At 52.1% G+C, this 20,441-nt stretch overlaps 2 protein-coding genes across 2 annotated transcripts in view; one reads left to right on the top strand and one right to left on the bottom strand.

Moving 5' to 3' along the window:
* The first annotated feature begins 2,361 nt into the window (after positions 1-2,361).
* On the top strand, positions 2,362-4,740 carry FZD9 (frizzled class receptor 9). The gene has a single exon (XM_026019618.2). The coding sequence runs from the start codon at positions 2,562-2,564 to the stop codon at positions 4,356-4,358; it is 1,797 nt and encodes a 598-aa protein (XP_025875403.2). The 5' UTR covers positions 2,362-2,561; the 3' UTR covers positions 4,359-4,740.
* Positions 4,741-8,312: 3,572 nt separating this feature from the next.
* Positions 8,313-20,441, bottom strand: part of BAZ1B (bromodomain adjacent to zinc finger domain 1B) — a 73,877-nt gene continuing 61,748 nt past the window's right edge. Inside the window, exons 14-19 of the mRNA XM_026019698.2 lie at positions 19,182-19,329; positions 17,501-17,648; positions 15,409-15,524; positions 12,406-12,551; positions 10,957-11,060; positions 8,313-10,626 (exon numbers count right to left, since the gene is read on the bottom strand). Coding sequence (XP_025875483.2) covers positions 10,269-10,626; positions 10,957-11,060; positions 12,406-12,551; positions 15,409-15,524; positions 17,501-17,648; positions 19,182-19,329 — 1,020 coding nt within the window. The 3' untranslated portion in view covers positions 8,313-10,268. The remainder of the gene's footprint in view (positions 10,627-10,956; positions 11,061-12,405; positions 12,552-15,408; positions 15,525-17,500; positions 17,649-19,181; positions 19,330-20,441) is intronic.

Raw genomic sequence — 20,441 nt, 5'->3', positions numbered from 1 at the left:
CTGCAGGGCAGGCTCCTCCCTCGGCACCTCGTGTTCTAAGAATCCCGAGCAGCTGCTAGGGTGTCTGGACCTGTGGAGTCTGAATCTGGGTCTTCTAGGTACCCCTTCCGGGTGTGAGGGTAGACAGGGCAGGGCCTGGGGTGGGGACACCATAGTGGCTAAGTGAGTCCCAGACCAGAGCAGGACCCCTTGGGTGGCCAGCTGGGTAGCACTCGTATTTTACCTGCCGAGCTACCTGAGAGCCATAGTGAGAACTTGGCTGGGCAGAGGCAGGAGGGCGCAGGTGCTCTGGGACTCCAGACAGCAACCCCCTCCTTGACTACCCTGGGCCTTCCCAACCTTGGGGGTGTCTGGTGGCGTGGGGTGGGTACTTCAGAGGGCACAGTACCAGATCTCACTTGCTGTCAGCTGTCACTGGCAGACTAAGCCATAGCCATAGGGGTCACAGTCACTGCACTGTGCATTGGTGGTGCCATCTGTGTGAGGACAGTCCTCCTAGCTTGCCATGATTTAGGTGCTGCCCATGGAAGCAGAGGAGTAACAGTCTGACGTCATTCTGATGGCTCGTCTACACGAGGAGGGCATGAGGTGAACTCCTAAGCTATCCATGGGATGTCACTATACTTGCCCCTCTGCCCTGCAGGTTCAGGAAGGAGAATGCAGCTCTCCAGGGGGCTGTTCGGGTGGTGGCCACAGGCTTCCTGGCCAGAGGGGATCCCCAGCGAAAGCCCTGTACCCAGGGAGCTCAGGGGAGAGGAAGGGAGGGCAGAGAGAGGGGGAGTCTGGGGTGCTAAATTGAAGTCCTCCAAATACTGTACGATTTCACTTACATGTGGAATCTAAAAACAAAACAAAATTCACAGATACAGAGAACAGATTGGGAGGGGTGGGCAAAGTGGGTGATGGGGGTCAGGAGGTACAAACTTCCAGTTAAAAGACAATTAAGTCCTGGGGATGTCATGTTCAACCTGGTGACTAGAGTCAATAACACTGAATTGTACATTTGAAAGTTGCTAAAAGAGTGAATCTTGGAAGTTCTGATCACAAGGGAGAAAAAAATGTGTAACTATGTATGGTGACAGATGGTGACGAGAGATTTACATGGTGATTATTTCCCAGTGTATACAAATATTGAACCATGCTGTACACCTGAAACTAGTGTTATATGTCAATTATACTTCGGTGTGGAAAGCCAAGTCCCCGGGGGGCCTGGCTGGCTCAGGTGGTGGAGCGGGCAACTATTGATCTAGGCCCAGTGAGATCGAGCCCCACCTTGGGTGTAAAGATTACTCAAAACTTTTTAAAAAGTTCAAAAAAAAATCTTTAAAAAATAAGTAAATAAAAATGAAAAGCCGAGTTCTTCAACTGTGAGGGAAGCACTTCCTAAATGCCTCCCAGAGGTGTTCAGGTGGCACCGTGGAGAGCGGAGTCTCCGCACGGATAGGGCGGCACTGTGACCCTCCAACCCCGCCCGGGAAAGGAGCACAGGAATCTTATGGAAGGAGTATGGAGGGGCAGCCCAGGTGGTGCAGCGGTTTAGCGCCGCCTTCAGCCCGGGGTGGGATCCTGGAGACCCGGGATCGAGACCCGGGATCGAGACCCGGGATCGAGACCCGGGATCGAGACCCGGGATCGAGTCCTGGGTCGGCTCCCTGCATGGAGCCTGCTTCTCCCTCTGCCTGTGTCTCTGCCTCTGTCTGTCTCTCTCTCTCTCTCTCCCCGTCTCTCATGAATAAATAAACAAAATATTTTTTTTTAAAGTCAAGGTAATAAAAAAAAAAAAAAAAAAAAAAGAAGGGGTATGGGGTGGCGCCCGGCTGGCTCAGTCCATCAAGCAAGAGACCCTTGACCTCGGGGCTGTGAGTTCGAGGCCCGAGTTCCCCACCTGGATTGCGGAGAAAGTCATGCGTGCAGTGTGGACGGGAAAGCCGCACTCATACAACAAACCAGTTGCTGTTTCACGGGATTATTTGCCTGTTTTGCAGAAAAGGAGGCTGCGGGGAAAGAGCCCAAAGACACACGCTGCAACCTGCACTGTCTCTGGAGGCCTCGGAGATGGTCTGCGCCTGGGGCAAAAGGGGCGACCCGGGAGGGAGGGCAGGGAAACCTCCGGCTGTCCTGTCGGGGAGCGCGGGGCAGCACCGAGCGCACCCGCGCCCCGCGCCGCACGATCGCGCCCACGCGGGGGCCGCGGCGCGGCGCGGCGCGGCGGGGAGACGCGGCGCCTTTAAAGCCCGGCGGGGGGGCGTGCCCGGCGCGCGGGGGGGCCCGCCCCTGGGCGTGTCCGCCCAGCGCCCCGCCCCGAGGCTTGTAGCGGCGGCCCCGGGAGGCGGCGCCCGCTCTGGCTCCGCGGCCGCTCGGGTGGCAGCGGTGGTGGCGGCTCGGCGGGCTCGGCGCCTCCTCTCCCTCGGGCGGCTTCCCTGCGCGCTGCCGGGGCGCCCGGACGCACGCGGGCGGCTCGGCGATGGCCCGCGCCCCGCGACGTGGCGGGCGGGCACGGGGGCGCCGGACGGCGCGGCCCGAGTGAGCCGCCCTCCCGCCCCCGGCCGGGGCCGCCCGGGATGGCCGTGCCGCCGCTGCGCCGGGCGCTGCTGCTGTGGCAGCTGCTGGCGGCGGGCGGCGCGGCGCTGGAGATCGGCCGTTTCGACCCGGAGCGCGGGCGCGGGCCGGCGCCCTGCCAGGCGGTGGAGATCCCCATGTGCCGCGGCATCGGCTACAACCTGACCCGCATGCCCAACCTGCTGGGCCACACGTCGCAGGGTGAGGCGGCCGCGGAGCTGGCCGAGTTCGCGCCGCTCGTGCAGTACGGCTGCCACAGCCACCTGCGCTTCTTCCTGTGCTCGCTGTACGCGCCCATGTGCACCGACCAGGTCTCGACGCCCATCCCCGCCTGCCGGCCCATGTGCGAGCAGGCGCGCCTGCGCTGCGCGCCCATCATGGAGCAGTTCAACTTCGGCTGGCCCGAGTCGCTCGACTGCGCCCGGCTGCCCACGCGCAACGACCCGCACGCGCTCTGCATGGAGGCGCCCGAGAACGCCACGGCCGGCCCCGCCGAGCCCCACAAGGGCCTGGGCATGCTGCCCGTGGCGCCCCGGCCCGCGCGGCCGCCCGGCGACCCCGCCTCGGGCCCGGGCGGCGGGGGCGGGGGCGGGGGCGGGGGCGGCACCTGCGAGAACCCGGAGAAGTTCCAGTACGTGGAGAAGAGCCGCTCGTGCGCGCCGCGCTGCGGGCCCGGCGTCGAGGTGTTCTGGTCGCGGCGCGACAAGGACTTCGCGCTCGTCTGGATGGCCGTGTGGTCGGCGCTGTGCTTCTTCTCCACCGCCTTCACGGTGCTCACCTTCCTGCTGGAGCCCCACCGCTTCCAGTACCCCGAGCGCCCCATCATCTTCCTGTCCATGTGCTACAACGTCTACTCGCTGGCCTTCCTCATCCGCGCCGTGGCGGGCGCCCAGAGCGTGGCCTGCGACCAGGAGGCGGGCGCGCTCTACGTGATCCAGGAGGGGCTGGAGAACACGGGCTGCACCCTGGTCTTCCTGTTGCTCTACTACTTCGGCATGGCCAGCTCGCTGTGGTGGGTGGTGCTGACCCTCACCTGGTTCCTGGCGGCGGGCAAGAAGTGGGGCCACGAGGCCATTGAGGCCCACGGCAGCTACTTCCACATGGCGGCCTGGGGCCTGCCGGCCCTCAAGACCATCGTGATCCTGACGCTGCGCAAGGTGGCCGGGGACGAGCTGACCGGGCTGTGCTACGTGGCCAGCATGGATGCGGCCGCGCTCACGGGCTTCGTGCTGGTGCCCCTCTCCTGCTACCTGGTGCTGGGCACCAGCTTCCTCCTGACCGGCTTCGTGGCCCTCTTCCACATCCGCAAGATCATGAAGACAGGTGGCACCAACACGGAGAAGCTGGAGAAGCTCATGGTCAAGATCGGGGTCTTCTCCATCCTCTACACGGTGCCTGCCACCTGCGTCATTGTGTGCTACGTCTATGAACGCCTCAACATGGACTTCTGGCGCCTTCGGGCCACAGAGCAGCCCTGCCTGGCAGCCACGGTGCCCGGGGGCCGGAGGGACTGCTCGCTACCGGGGGGCTCGGTGCCCACCGTGGCCGTCTTTATGCTTAAAATCTTCATGTCGCTGGTGGTGGGGATCACCAGCGGCGTCTGGGTTTGGAGCTCCAAGACTTTCCAGACCTGGCAGAGCTTGTGCCACCGCAAGATGGCAGCCGGCCGGGCCCGGGCAAAGGCCTGCCGGGCTTCCGGGGGCTATGGCCGTGGCACCCACTGCCACTACAAGGCCCCCACCGTGGTCTTGCACATGACTAAGACGGACCCTTCTCTGGAGAACCCCACGCACCTCTAGGGACACAGGCCTGCGCTGGCGGCTGTTGCCCCTCCTGCCCCCGCCCCCTCCGGAGGAGACAGCTGACTAGCAGCTGCCCAGCTGTCAAGGTCAGGCAAGTGAGTGCGAGGGGCCGAGGACCGGGGCGGGGAGACGCTCCTTCCACCCTGATTGCCTGCCAGGACCCAGTGAGGCTCACTCCCCTGTGGCCTAGTGCAGGGCGTGGGTCTGGCCAGGTTCCCCCTTCCCTGCCCCCCCCCCACCGGGGTCCTGGGGAGCACGTGGGGAGGAGGAGGGGCAGAAGGGGGCGTGGTCCAGCAGGGAGTTTATTTAATGATGTAATTTATTGTTGAGTTTCTCTGGAAGCTGTGACTGGAATAAACCCCCACCTCCCCGTGTGGCACCGCTGAGTCTTCTGTGGGCCGGGAAGGGGAAGGTAGGAGGGTGAGGGCCCTGCAGGAGTCTCCCTGGTGGGCGGAGCTGGGTGGGTGCTGGCCTCATGTGCCGGCCGTTCTATGGCCACCCACCGGTCAGGAGGGCATCCCGGTGGAGCCGCTGTTTCTGCAGAGGTCCCCAACTGCGAGGGTGCTCACGCGTGTCTGTGTGTGTTTCTCCTTTGGGCAACCTGCTTGCCTGAGTCCTGGGTTCCTGCTTCACAGAGTATGGCTGGAATGCCTGCTGGGACACTCGGGAATCCCCTGGGAAGACACCTGCGGGCTTGGAGACTCCAGCCTGTTTGGGGGCTGAGTGGGACTTTCTTTACTTGAGTGGGAAATGAGGGCATCGTTCTGCCTCCAAGTTTCCCTTGGAGGCTCGGGACCTGCTCCCGCTGTCTCCTGTAGGTGTGTCCTGCTGTCCCTTCTCTGGGGCCCTGAAGGCTGAGGCTGGAGTGACTGACCTCACTGCCTGCCAGGACTGCTGGCTCGTCCACCTCACTCCTTGGGGTCCACATCAGGGCCCCGCACGGCCTCCCCTCATCTCTCTGGGTGGAGATGGGGCGGGACTGATCTGGGGGCATCTTGGCAGCTCAGACACAGGAGATGGGGAGCCCTAGAGTCTAGTGGGAATTGGGGCCCCAGCTCTGAAGGCTGCAGAAGGATTTGAGGTGCGGATAGCTGCTGTGAGAAATGAGGCAGGTGCAAGGGGAGTGTACACGGCTGCTCCAGGGCAGCTTGCACACTCCTGTGCCAGGGGACGGAAGAGGTACCTGTGTGTGCGCCAGGGAAGCCCAAGGCTGCTGGGACCTATGCCATCTCTGCCCACTGGAAGGCATGCATGGCCATCCTATGGAGGCTCCCATCAGCTTGGGGTGAGGGGTCAGACCCCATAACCCCATCTTGGCCTCTGCTTTGACCACTGTGACTTCAGCCAGGTGAGGGTCTTTGACCCTGTCCCTGGGTGCAAGATACACAGAGCCAGCACTGTCACAGCCAGGAGGCCCCAAAGGTCTAGCCTTGCCTCGCAGCTGACAGGAGGCCCAGGGTCAACTGCTTCCTATCAGTAGGGATGAGTTCCAGGGTCTTTCGGGCTGGAGCCCTTTGCCCTGCACCAAGCATCAGTCTCAGCGGGGCAAGAAAGACATCCGTGGAAGATCACACAGGTGGTGTCAGATTCCCATCAGGACTTGCGGAGAGTTTGGGGATGTCCCTTACTATGAAGAGGGGCTCTGACCCCCATGGGACCTCTCAGCCTTGGCATCTGTGCTGTGCATTTCCTGCCTGGCATGTCCCCCCACCTAAACCTTCCCTCTCATGTGACACAGGAGGGCCCCTGGCCTTTTTGAACCAGACAAGCCAAGTGACCCTGACACCCCATGAGGTCCCTTGACTGAGAGACTGTGCTTCTGGAAGGTGACAGGGGCCTGGGCTGGGAGGGTGGAGACAGATCAGGTCCACAAGCCTGAGGGGAGCCAAGCTGAAGCTGCTGAGGGCCTGCACCAGGGCAGGGGTGGTGGGAGCAAAAGGAGAGGATTCTGGAGACCTGGAGACTGGGGAGGAGAAAGGCAAGTGACATGTAAGGGCAAAGGGTGGAGGGGTGCTGAGCATCAGGAGTGGTACCGGTTTACTCCTGACCCTGGGCAGTCAGCAGCCCAGGAGGGGTGGTGCTCAGCTAAGCGCCACCCAGCAGAAACAAGATTTGGGCTTCCAGAACAACCTGGAGGGGAGAGGTGGGAGGGTGAGGGGCTCTGACAGCAGCCTCTGGGCACCGGGGGCCACGGGAAAAGACCCAGACCCTGGAGGAGAAATAAGGCAGCATTAGAGACCTTTTACAGAAGGCTTCCATTTGAGACTTATCTCCCCATTTTACAGACTGGGAAGTATGGGGAGCTTGGAGATCACACGGCCACGCAGCCTTTGGCTTCTAGAGCACATCCATGTGACTTCCAGCACATCATGGATTCATGGGGAGCAGCAGGTGTTAGAACCTAGGGCAGTTTTGTTCGAGAAACCCCTCCCACAGCGGGGGCCCCCCTTCAGCCTCCAAAAGGAAATTCCAGAACCCAAGAGAAGTGGCTCAGAAACCAACATCTGCTGGCCTGTGCACAGGGTGCCCCAGCCCCTCCCCAGCCCAATAAGCAGATCTCAGGACAGCACACGTCCATGTGGGCTCAGCCTGGCCTGCCAGCTGAGCTTGTGCGTGGGAGGCGGGAAGTAAGGGAACTTCTTAGCCCTGACCTTGGTATTAGTTCCCAAGAAATGGTTCAAAGTTCCCAGGAGTCAGCGGTGGTGATCTTGACCAAGGTCAAACTGAAGAGGTCCCAAGGGGTCAGGAGGTCTCTCACTGCCTGCTCTGAGCCCCATTCCGGCTGAAGGCTTGGGGAGTCAAGGAAGCCATACCCTCTTTTCAGCCTGGCTTGTTTCTTAGTGTCCTGCTCGAAGAACCCTGGCTCCCCGGCAATCCAGACTCCACTTTGCTGCACCCCTGACCAATTTCCGCAGCCTCCGCAGAGACTGGGTCTGAGAAGGCAGCGCAGGCAAGACGAAGGGGAGGGTTCCGATGAATCCCAGGAGCAATGCCTCACTCCCCTGTCCTCAGGAAGTAGTTCTCTTGTCTCCATTTGCAATTGTCAGCCACTCAGGAGGCTCCCCTAAAGTCACACCCCTGGCAGGGGGACCCAGCTAATGGTTTAACAGGACCAGGGTATGCACCCTAGATGAGGGGACATGACTTCACAGACATGGCCGGGCCCTGGAGTCCAGTGGTGACTGTTTAGAAAATGCTTGGAGGCCGCACAGCTCCCTTCCCCAGAGCTGGACTACTGGCTGCACTGGAGCTGACCTTGGGGCAAGCGGCTTCCTCCCCTGGAGGAAGAAAATCCCCCAGTGCTCGGAGCAGGCCTGGATGGAGGCCCTCGCTCAGCAAGGCCAGTTCCACTTCTCAGTAAATGGGACCACACAGCGAGCTCTGCAAAATCTTTGAATTCTGTAAGCAGGTTGCCACAAAGCAGTGACCTACTCAAATCAACCACTCTGACTTTAAAAAGTCCCAGCTTAAAAAATAAATGAAGACATAAATAAGACTGGCTATGTGGTAGAACTGTTGAAGCAGACAGAGTACATGGGAATTGATTATATTTTCACTGTTTGTCTAAGATGTCTGAAATTTTCCTGTTTTAAAATGTCAGGAGTTGCCCCAAAATTAAGTCCTTAAGCACTACACAAGTTACTACAGCAAAGCCCGTAAAATATTTTTCCTGAAGTCCTAAAATTCTAATGAAAATGGGGGGGGGGGGGGGGGCACAGCTAGAGAGAAGGCTAGGAAAAGCTTGGAGGTCTTGCTTCGCTTACCCTGGGCATCAGAAATCTCTGCGGGAAGCACAGAAATGCAGCAGAGTGACCTGTGCTTAGAAAGCCAGTCAGGGATCCTCTTGTTCCTGAAGGAGAACTGCCACCAAGAGTCAGTGGGACCAGCACCTGAGACTCTGCACAATCCACCCCCACACCCAAGAGGACAAAGAAAGATTCAGCAGAACTGTTTCTTCTTTATAAACACAAGTACATAATGTTTATTTCAAATTCCAATTTATTACAAGTTTACCCTTTAATGGGGCCCTTCCTCCTTAAAGACAATTAAAAAAAAAACAAACAACAAACAATTCAGGTGTCACTGAAGTGGGAACACAGGATTCTCACTGAACAATAGACCGGCTCTCGGGTAAAAAGGCAGGGCAAGGTGTTGGTGGCTGGACTAGGGAACTGGAGCGTCAGTGCTAACTCCGAAGCTGTGGGAGAAGGGACAGGAAACCTATCCAGCAACCACTGGAGCAAATCCCCACAGTCTCCGGGAAGGGCAGGCAGGGCGAGACCGGGACCACACCTCCAAGTTCTGTAGTAAGAGGCTTTATTCTCAAGTTCTAGGAGCTGCAATCCCCTTGGTGGACAAGTTTTCCCTTAAATTAAGTTCAGAAGAGCTGAGCTGCTCACATTTTCTAAATTCAAAGCTGATAGAAAAGAAAATTAAACCCTGTTTTGCATTTTTATCAAAATCTGCCATAAAAGGGAAAGAAGACTACCAAGTTCTGCCTAACTAGAGCTACTAGCGCCAGACTCCTAGTTGAAGGGGCCAGCCGAGCCCCTCCTCCCTCTGCCCGCCCCCCCCTGCACTGACATGGACCCCTGTGAGAGGACCCCTGCGCAAGACTGATCAGCTTATCAATCTCACAGAGCTCTGCATCTGAGGCCAGAACAGGCTCAGGAGGAGGGAGGCGGCGGTTGGAGATGGAGGAGGCAGAAAGCTGCCAGGGCAGGCAAAGGGACATACCCCTCCCCACCAGGTCCCAATGCTTATCCTGCTGACCCTCCAACCCTGCTTCTCTGAAGAGAGAGAATGGGCTGAGGGAGGAGACGGGGCAAAAGAAAGCAAACACGTTATCATATAAACTGTACTGTACATGTGCCAAAGCAAGATGACAGAAATATTTTACAAGATGTTCTTTATACAATATCACTGCTGAAACAAGCAACTTTTAATAACTAGAAAAGTCAATTTAAAAAAAATTAAACATTTAAATTCTTCCTGCTTTTCTTCTGCTCCCCTAAGAGCTTGTGTCTGGTATGTGGGTGGGCTGGGCTCCAACACCCCTCTGGCCAGATCCATCCAAGTAAAGGTTATATGCATGATTATAAGCAGGACTCCAGTCTCTAAGTGAAGTGCCTTAGGTTCTTTGTGTGTGTGTGTGGGGGGGGGGGTGTTTTTTAAGTTTTTTTTGTTTTGTTTTGTTTTTGAAGGGGTGAGGTGGGGTGGGAGAGGGGAGAGAGCTGTCACAAAGAAGGGGAAGGGTATTCAGGAATGGCTCCAGGACATGTCCCTTTACTCCGCAAAGAGCAACTCAAAAGAGCAATGATGCTGGTGAATACAGAATGCGGTATGGCACTCACTGACACTCACTGATACCGTCACCTGAGGGAGGGGAGGGGAGAGACCGAGGACGGCTTCAAGAAACAAGACTGTGTGAGTAGAGATTATAAAAAATTAACACCGCCTCCCCAGTTGGCCTGATTACCCCTGATCCTTCCATGTAATACAGTAATTCCTCCCCTGGAGACCAGGGGCTTGGCACTGTCATGGTGGCCAAAGTGGGAGGGACCGTAGGAAAGAAGAGAATTAAGGGATGTGGGCCCTCGAGAAAGCCGTACCCTTGGCCTCTCCCTGGAAACTCTCAGCAGGGCTAAGGCCACCTACCGCCCATGGTACTTCTGTGCAGAGACCAGCCCAAGAGTAGGCTCTCCAAAGAGCTCTGCCTGCTTAGGGCCCTCTGGAGAGTTGGGCAAGGCAGTACAAGCTTGGGATGATGGGCATTTCTGGGATCCCTGTGATCTCCTCCCTTCCACATTCTTCTCCATCTTCCTCTCCCGCTGGCTCCTGCTCCCTCCCACCCTCCCCGGCTCTCTCCATTCCCCCCACCTAGGCTCCCTTACCAGGGCCCTGTCTCTATTTCTTTTGCCTTCGTCCCCTGGACTGTCCAACGGGCTCTGACTCACTGTCCCCTTCATCTTCAGCAAGCCGATCGGGAAACTTCTTGCGTTTCCTGCGGACATATGGGTGGCCAGGAAGGTGTTTATGCAACAGAGCCACCAGACACTGTTCTGTCTTCACCATGCAGTTCAGCACATGGCTGCCGCGGCAGTTGTAAAGCTCAGCATTGGTAAACACTTGCTTCATGTCGGTAAGAAACTCCTGCACAGAACGGTAGCTCCCACAGGAACATTTGTTCTGCATTGTCTGGAAGTCCATGGGCTGGGTGATGATGTCATAATAATCCTCAGCCTCATCTCTCGTCACGGGCTCCCTGTGGAGAAAAACCAAATGGAGATGAGAGCACAGGCTAGAGGACAATAGACAGAAACCTGGTTCCCAGACCACCATTCCTGGAACACCCACCCCTGTTGTGATCAGCCGGCTGGCAGGTAGAGGAGGTATGTCCACCTTGTACTGAGTGCTGTCTCTACCAGTCTGAGAAGCTAATTCCCCCGACACTCAGACATGTCCTAAAGGAAGGGTAAGTGTTGTCCCTACAACCTCCATTCAGAGAGCCCCAAGCCAACTGCCTGTCTGCATGCCCTAAGCACCCACAAGGCCGCCCGGTCCTGCTCCCTGTGCTTCAGGATACAAAACCCACCTGAAGGGCCAGCTGAAGCGGTACTTCACAATCTTGTGGAGGATATCTTCACACTTCTGCAATTCTAGGCTTTGCCTCCGAGAGCTCCGCTTGGTCTGAAGTACCTGGTGCCAAAAAAGAGACATACTATTACAGGTCCAAGAGAAGAGTGGACAGAACAGAAAATGTTATGTATCTATTTTTTTTTTTTTTTTTTTTTTAAGAGGGATGCCTGTGTGGCTCAATGGCTGAGCATCTGCCTTTGGCTCAGATCGTGATCCTGGGTCCAGGGATCAAGTCCCACATTGGGCTCCCTGCAAGGAGCCTGCTTCTCCCTCTATGTCTCTGTCTCTCTCTGTGTGTCTTCCATGAATAAATAAATAAAATCTTAAAAAAAAAAAAAAGATTCAACCAATTTCTTGGAGCAGAGACAGTCAAAATCATCTGACATTCAAGTCAGAGAGCATGCTCAGCCAAGGGCCAGGCATCTTCCCATCAGCCCGCCAGCCTCCGGTGGAGGCTGATCAAAGCTGCAGAGGGCAGGCAGCAGTTGCCCTATTACAGTGGTCCTGCTAGAGGTCAGCCAGAGAGGCTGCTGTCACCAGGACTCCGGTGAGAGCAGATGGACCTGGGATTATGTGCACATGGTGGAGGGGAGTATAAACAAACAACTGTGGAGACCCTGAGGGGGTAACAGGGACCTCTGGCAGCCAATTCTGTGGGGTTGGGGGCTCTGATGGAAGAAAAGCAAGAAGTACAATTATTCTCCCAGTCTCTCCTTCTGTAAGCATGTGGAAGCTAAGCAGCTGAGGAGGAAAGGGTAGGCGTCCCCTCCAGGGCGCCATCGCTGCTGTGACTCTGGGCGGTCAGAGCCCCAGGCTTGAAGGGTTAGTTAGGGCTGGGCCAGCAAAAGGCTCTCACAAAGCTCTCAAGCTCCCTAATGGTTTGCTTTATGCCCCCAAACCATCCCCAACCTCAATTCACTCTGCCAAAGTAAGTACATTTTCAAGAGCCTCTTATTGTTCTTTAAAGCTCAAGTGAAATCTGAAGTAAAACCACTAAAATTACATTGGTTGAGGAGCAGAGGGGAGGGTAATGCCCCTCCCACAACAACTGTGGGCAAAGAACCCAAGAGTGACGGAGGCTCCAACATTGCTGACATTCCCACAATGGAGACCCAGCCCCTCTGAGCCACTGGAGACACATGGATACTATTTTAAAATCCTTAACAAGTCATGGGCTGCCTATTAACTCGAGGAGATGATGTTTTCAAGCTACAGCAGGGGAATGCCGGACATAGCTGCTCCTGGGGGGCCTGCTGCCTCCGTCTGCCTACAGGCCCACCCATCTGCCGCATCAGCCTCCAAAGGGGGGGTGGGGGGCTTCCCACCTGTTGCCTGATGGATTCCTAAGGCTGGAGCAGGGGCGGGGTGAGAAACAATGGTATAGAGAGGAAGGGAAATCACTCACCAGCTCTTCAACCTCCATGTCATCCACAGGTGGTGCCTTTGGCCGAGACTTCCTGGCGGGATGCGGCTTCTTACCTGGCCGGTGTCCCGGCCTCGCCGCAGGGGGGATGACACCCTGCTTGCCCCGGACAGTCTTTCGAGGTCTCACTGAAATAGAAAATAGAGAGTCAGAGCCGAACAACGGAGGACGAAGAGAACAATTCTATGAGATGAGACCAAGGGGTCGAGCAGAGCATTGGCTCTCTCTAGTTCTAAGATGCTCTTGTTCTCTCTTGCCCTACCTGACAGGATACTTTCAAGGTAGAGAAGCAGATGAATGGATACCTTTCACCAACTGCCAAAGACCTTCTAAGAATTGTTTTGAATTCAAAACAATGAAGGCCGTTCCTTCAAAACGGCCACTCTATCCTCACGCTGTTCACAGCTACTCCCAGGAACGAGACCTCTGAAGGAGTCTGTGGTAAGCTGACACACTCAAGAGAAGAGACCATTTGGTAACAGGCCAGCCTGGAATTCCCAGAGCCTAAGCTCAGCCTGTGTGTGTCCTTACACATGAGGTAGAATCTGGTTGTAGGGGATCTCTGGGTGGCTCAGCGATTTAGCGCTGCCTTCAGCCCAGGGCGTGATCCTGGAGTCCTGGGATCGAGTCCCACATCAGTCTCCCTGCATGGGGCCTGCTTCTCCCTCTGCCTGTGTCTCTGCCTCTCTTTCTGTGTCTCTCATGAATAAATAAAATCTTAAAAAAAAAAAGAATCTGGTTGTAGCAGTTCTTGCCTCATAGTTTCCCAGGTAATCTTCTGCTCGCCACAGCAATCTTCTCAGAGAAAAGCTGATACCTACTCAAAGTCTTCCTCACTGAATCCAATTCAAGGCTCACCTTGGTCCTGTCCAGGATCCCCAAAGGGAGAATAAGGAATACAAAGGCCACCAGGATGACCAGTGTCTCCAGGTTTACAACAGGTACTCGAGGTCAGGCAAACCAACAGTTATCAATATTGTCCTCAAGGAGTGATGCTCCGTAAGGATTAGCTTAAAACTTCTCCACTAAACACATTTTCCCTCAAAAGTAGGGAGGGCCATTTGAACAGATACAGGGGTATAAGGAGCCAAGGACACAAAGAATCACAAACAATGTTTCATATTCTACTTCTAGACCCTGATAACCCTTCACTGGCTATTTTACCGTCTCTAAGCTCAAGACCAGGATTGGAAAAGAGAGTAAGAAACTGACACCAAGGATGAAACTCAAATTGCTAGAAACAGCCACCAACCCAGGGCCCTCAGTTACACTAGCAAACTTCTTCAGTGGCTTAAAAGGTAGAGTAGACAAAGGCCTCTCAAGTACCAATACTTCCCAGATCCTTTTGGCAGATAAGACCCTAGAAACCTGAAGAGAACAATTCTTGGAAAGACAACAGTAACTAGCAAGAGGAAAGCATCCACTTCTCTGAAAACAAACAAAATGAGTCCATGTCACAATCAGAATTTATTTCCTGACCACCTTATGTTCCAATCATACTCTCCACTTAGCAGATGAATTCTCTTCATAATATGGGGTTATGGATAATGGAGAGATCATGCCTAATGAACAAACAAAAGGAGTCCTGTTGGAATGACAGAAATTAAAGTATTCCACGAGAGCCCTGCAGGATTGGGAAAGCAGGGGCAGGTGTGCACACCCAGACCCCTCATATTTTAGCAGCACCATTGCTGTAAGACAGGTCACATCAAACATCTTCTTGGTGGGATCCCTGGGTGGTGCAGCGGTTTGGCGCCTGCCTTTGGCCCAGGGCGCGATCCTGGAGACCCGGGATCGAATCCCACATCGGGCTCCCGGTGCATGGAGCCTGCTTCTCCTTCTGCCTGTGTCTCTGCCTCTCTCTCTCTATCTGTGACTATCATAAATAAAAATTAAAAAAAAAAAAAAAAAAAAACACATCTTCTTGGACTCCTTATAACGAAGTCTGAATGTTCAGAATGCTATGATCTTGGAAACTGTACTTTCTCTTCAAAAGCTCATCAAAATCATGATCTGTGCTCTTTTCTACTAACCTAAAAGGAAAGGTATATTTTGCAAAGGAGGAAGCTGTAAAGGCTAGACTACAGGGCTTTAGGTTTTTTTTTTTTGGGGGGGGGGGGGCGCGCTTTAGGTTTAACCATGAAAATGACTCATGAAGAATGGCCATCAGAAAGTGAGAGTCAATTAAGTTAAGTGTACCAGGAGAGCCCCACCTCCGCCCCTCATTCCCACAGGCATCTAGCAAGAAAAAGATCTGAACCTTCGTGACAACCACCCTAAGCCACGACAAAACTAGTTTTCTCTTTTCAAACTTGCAAAGCTAGACCCCTGCAGACTGATGAAGAGAAAGATCACTGTGACCAAAGGAAAAATAACTTCTTTAACAGCAGCACTGCAGCAAAGGCAGTACCTCTGTACCACTGTAACAGAGGAGAGAGGGCCTAGGCCTTCCTTACCCATTGTCTCTACACACTGAGAAGCTCAAACCAGCAGACTCGTCCTAAACACACTTGGGGCCTTGACTTCCACTAAATCTCAGACCAAATGGACCTACATAGGGCTGATATTCTTGAAACCAAGTCACCCTACTTCCCACTAGGAGGATGGTTACATGGCATCTTAAAAATTCACTCAAAACCACGGCACTGAGGGGCACCTGGGTGGCTCAGTTGGTGAAGCATCTCACCTTCGGCTCAGGTCATGATCCCATGGTGCTGGAATTAAGTCCCAAATGGAGGGGGGGGGTCCCCTGCTCAGCAGGGAACCTGCTACTCCCCCTGCTTATGTTCTCTCTCTTTGTCAAATAAGTAAAATCTCAAATAAATAAATGAAACCACAGCAGTGGAGTCACTCCATAGCCACAACATGAGAGAGAAAGAAGATGGGTCTGATGGCAACACTGGGTGGGGGTCTACTGCCAACCAGTCTTCCCAAGTCAGCTTGGAAAACTGTGAGGTCAACTATGAGGGGAAACTGAATACTTACATCGAAGACCAGCCACCTCATAATCCTCTTCCTCCACTTCCTCCTCCTCTTCCTCCTCCTCTTCCTCACTCTCATCATCTTCACTGTCCTCAGAGGCAGACTCTTCAGTGTAATTCCTGTGGGGAGGGAAAAGCACGTAGGGGACGTGGTCCTAGGCCAAAGTGGTCTAAGAAAGGATGAAGTTCTAAAAGGATCCTTTTCACAGACTGGGCAGATTCCACAATGAGGGGAGGAAACCTGAATGGAGGCCAGGACATGGGCAGCAGCATGAAAGCCTAAGCTGCAGCAGCATGCTCCCTCCATCAGGCCCCAAATGCTCTGGATAAGACACCAACAGCAACAGAAATCAAGACCAAAATTCAACCTCTCCTCACGTAAGATACAAAACCCATTCCTTTTGTCTCATAAAAATCGCCCAGATAATGTAACATTTCAGATACTAAAAGCTGTTCCCAACTCTGAGGTGCACTGAAAGGATAAACACCCCAGACAGGTGTTACTCTACCTTGATGGCTCCCTTCCAGGAGCGGAACAGCTTGCAGATGACCATAACATCAAAGCAATGGTAATCCCAGCTCAGAACAGCTGGTCCAAAGCCCTGTCATTTCAGGGTAGTGTGCCTTACTTGGCTCCAAGTGCAGCTGGAGTGGAGTAAGAAATAACCAAGTAATGCTATTAGATGGGGTCAGGATCAAACAGCTCTGCCCTCTCACAGACCAAGCCAGAGCGCCGATAAGCTGCCCTTTCACAACCTCAAAGTGCAATGTGGAAAACAACGGTATTACCTTGGCAAATGTAAAGCATCTTCTCTTTACAAGGCCTCTATGTTTGGCCTTATTGGGATCAGAGTGAAGAACAAAGCACCACCTCTGCTTTCGGGACTCTCCAATCTCATGGGAAGACACTCATATGTGAGACTAACCATGGAGGCAAGATGCACCAAAACACTTAGAGATTGGACACTTGGTTGGAACACAGAGGAAAAACAATTAACCTTAAGAATATAAAAGTATTTCAACAAAAAAGCAGTGAAATTTTAAGTAAGCCATAGGCGATTCCCTCAGTTCCAGGGAGAGGGAATATTCCCAGCAAGGAGGAAAGCCCAAGAGGCAAGGATACCAATGAACAGTCTGTACCAAGCACACAACACAGGAATAAGGGCTCATAAAAACAGTACTATATAAGAGTCTCAAAAATCAGGCCATGGAATATGGCCTTTATTCTAGAGGCAATGGAAAGACAAAAGTTTCAGGATAGTGACATGAGATTATCTTTGCCTTACATAAACCGTTCTGGCATCCCCAGCAAAGTGGGACAAATAGGAGGGGAAAGACATGAAGTAAGGAATTGAGAAGCCACCAAAGGAGCCTGGATGGGAGATGTAGGAGGGCCAACTGACAGAATGGACCATGGAGAGTGAGCAGAAGGGGACTGACTCAGAAGATGTCTGGACACAGAACTGATCATATCTGGCAAATGAATGGGTATAGAAGCAGAAGGAGAGGAAAATGTCCAAGTTGACCCCAGAGTTCTAATCGTTAAGGAAGGAAGGTCATGAGTTTTGGGATTTTTAGCAGGAAGTAGTTGCAGAAGTAATTAAGAAGGGGGCAAAGTAGGGGCACCTGGGTAGCTCCGTTGGTTAAGCATCTGACTCTTGGTTTCCATTCAGATTGTGATCTTGAGGTTGTGGGATTGAGCCCCGTCTCAGACTGTGCTCAGTATGGAATCTGTTTCAGATTCTCTCTCCCTCTCCCTCTCATTCACACTCTCGCACGCTTTCTCTAATAAATAAATAAAATCTTAAAGGGGGGGCAAAGTGGAAGCAAAAGGTAAAGGGATAAAGGGAGATAAACTTATTTGAGAAGAAGGTATGATCAAGAAGATACAGAACATGTCTGGCAGTGAAAACCGGAAATGTCAACATCAAACTATAATGAAATCAGAGCCCTCTGAGATCCTACTGTAATATCTCCAACAATTAGGTTCTGTTCACAAAAGATGAACTTAAAACTCCGTAGAATCATTCAATTTGAATAACTAAAGCTTAATTATAACAACCATTTCATCTGTTTTTAAGAGAAGAAATTCTCACCTGCCACGGGAGTTGCGCCTGGCAGTAGCAGGCTGGCAAGCTGGACACTGCCACTCACCATCTGGTACCTCGTAGAGGGCTGGCCTCAGACAAAACAGGTGGAAGGCTTTATTACATTCATCACACAAGATCAGTTTGTCATCTTCACCTGCAAGGAGATAAACTTGTAAAGCATTGTTGGGAGCACAGCAATGGTCAGCAAGCTGTAACAAAGAGCCACTCACCCTCAATTAACACCAGGGGGAAGCAAACAGTCTAGCACAGTGTAATCGTATTTTAAGAAATAGTGATTTCTGAAAAGAAACCTAGCATAGGGACGCCTGGGTGGCTCAGTGATTGAGCGTCTGCCTTTGGCTCAGGGCATTATCCCGCGGTCCTGGGATCGAGTCCCGCATCGGGCTCCCTGCAGGGAGCCTGCTTCTCCCTCTGCCTGTGGTCTGCCTCTCTCTCTGTGTCTCTCATGAATAAATAAATAAAATCTTAAAAGAAAAGGAAAGAAAAGAGAAAAGAAAAGAAAAGAAAGCACAAACTAGACTATTGGTAATTTAAGATTCAGGTCTTCTGACATATCCCTAAAACCTGCTTGGCCTAGGAGAGAACAGTTAAAACATTTACAAAGTAGCAGCAAAAAAACCAACTCATGGCAAAAAAAACAACTCAGGGCACCCCCGGTGGCACAGTGGTTTAGCACCGCCTGCAGCCCGGGGTCTGATCCTGGAGACCCAGGATCGAGTCCCACGTCAGGCTCCCTGCATGGAGCCCGCTTCTCCCTCTGCCTGTGTCTCTGCCTCTCAGTCTCTCTCTCTCTCTCTCTCTGAATAAATAAATTTTTAAAAATGCTTATTTAAAAAAAAAAAAAAACTCATAGCAGGAAAGGTCACTATTCCTCTCCCACTAAAAAACGAATCCCCCATGAAGTATTACATTTCCTGCCCATCCTTTTTCTCAATCCCCAATGCTTCCCAACTCATATCTGATATAGTTCTCTTAAGCGATCTGGTATCAAAAATGTACAGAACTGACCCGACATGGTCACTTCCCTCTCCAACCTTCATTCTGAAACAGTGTTTAGAGCAACTGATAGATTTTTCATAGGTCTTTCCATCCTTGGGGATTAAATCCTAACCTACTTCACTACTTCACAAAATCACTTGAGCCAATGAGAAGTCAATCGCTTGAGTGCCCTTAGTCATGATGTTCCTTTTACACAGCCTCTGAAAGCTGTGACCATTAAAGATTCTCAAATGCCTTGCTCTGTAGGACTCAGTGGCAGTGGGCACAAACTGGAGTATTCTTCCCAATGTTAATACTGCCCTCTGCTGGTAGACCTCTTACTTCACGGATGACTTAAAAACTCCAGCGATTAAAAAAAAAAAACAAAAAACAAAACTCCAGCAATGATAAAAACAGATGTAAAATTTCAGGTTAATTTTGTTCCCTGTAGAAAATTTAAACATTGGAGAGATAAACTGCTCTTATACTCAAACATGAAGAACAAAGGGCTTACTTTGATTTACTGTCATGTTATTTCAAAGAGTAGCATTTTACAGACTTCCAGAAGAAGGTAGCCCCACTACACTTCAAAGTTGTGTGCACAGACTTCTTCAGGGGAGAAAATATCTTTGGAATGGAAGTCCTAGTCCCTATTACACTCAGATAAGCAACACTGATCTATATATACCTTTCTTTCGACAGACTTTGCATCGAGCATTTTCTGCTGACATATCCCACTTGATACAGGCATCAAGCATCCCAAGTAGAACATGCATTCTGGAAAAAGTCTGAGCTTCACGGATTGCTGTCTTCCATTTTTCCAGAGCAGATGCAACCTAAACAGAGACAAAACGAGGTCAGCATTACTACAATGACCTCAACCATATGAGGTCATTCATATGAGGTATGAAAAATGTAGATTTTTCACACAACACTGACAGAGTATGCACTTAGAGTACCAGAAACAGGGGAAGAGGTGAGAGGATTCTGAGTATATTTACATCCTAGAGCTTTTCTCCAGCCTCCTAGAGCTTCTTTTACATTTATTTTACAGAAGAAATCAAGGCTCTAAAGAGTGAAAAACCTTGCCAAAGACTACACAAAGAATTAAGTCAGGGGTGGTGGGTGATCAGAGACCCATCTCTTCTAGTAAAATCCACTTAAAGAGTCAGTATCATTTAAAAGCAGAAACACTTGTGTAAATGCTAGTGTGCAACCATGTCCTGAGCTAACACAACTTTGGTTAACAAGATGTTCAGTTTCTGCATTATGTGTCACAATCCCAGATTACAGGGCCTGGAAATTACAGTAAATACTATCTATAAAGCGTTCTACAACACTTAAAAATATTAAATACTGATATGAAGCATTTCTCTTGACTTTATCACCAACTTCTAACTAAGTGAAAATCTCAGAGCCCAGGACTTAGGCTGACTTTCTGGGCAGTTACTTTCAGCATAATAGACAGTGTCTTCTCCCATAATCAGAAAATGCAAAGCAATTCAGAATTACCCAGGGAAAACACAGGATGGGGGAAAATATAATCAGGAATTTCAATAATAAACACAACTAAGGAAAAACAGAAATGCCATTTTAGGATAATCAGTTTATCTGTATTACTGTTTCATTAGTCAAAGGGTGATTTTTTTAGGTCTTTAAAGCATTTCTTGCCTAAATGATTAGGTAAGCATCCATAACAAACAAATGCCTCTACAGGGGTTTATTCATTCTCAGACAGTCAAAAACGCAAGAGACAGACAAGGTAAAGCTTAGGCCCTCCCTACGGGAGAAGCTGAGAGATGAGGTCATCCCATCATCATCTATCTTAGAAGGATCAAATGGCTTAACCCAGTCCTACCTGAGTTATAGTTCAGGTAGCAGCTCTTACAACTTGGCCTGCTCAAGCTAGCAAACAGTACCACTGATGCACTTCACTGCCCTGCCCCAG

The sequence above is a fragment of the Vulpes vulpes genome, chromosome 3 (assembly GCF_048418805.1).
Source record: "Vulpes vulpes isolate BD-2025 chromosome 3, VulVul3, whole genome shotgun sequence".
Classification (NCBI taxonomy): domain Eukaryota; kingdom Metazoa; phylum Chordata; class Mammalia; order Carnivora; family Canidae; genus Vulpes; species Vulpes vulpes.
This window is presented reverse-complemented; position numbering and strand designations above follow the sequence as displayed.

Bases quoted from the DNA above. Each gene is read 5' to 3' on its own strand.
- FZD9 (XM_026019618.2), top strand. From the start codon at position 2,562: ATGGCCGTGCCGCCGCTGCGCCGGGCGCTGCTGCTGTGGCAGCTGCTG.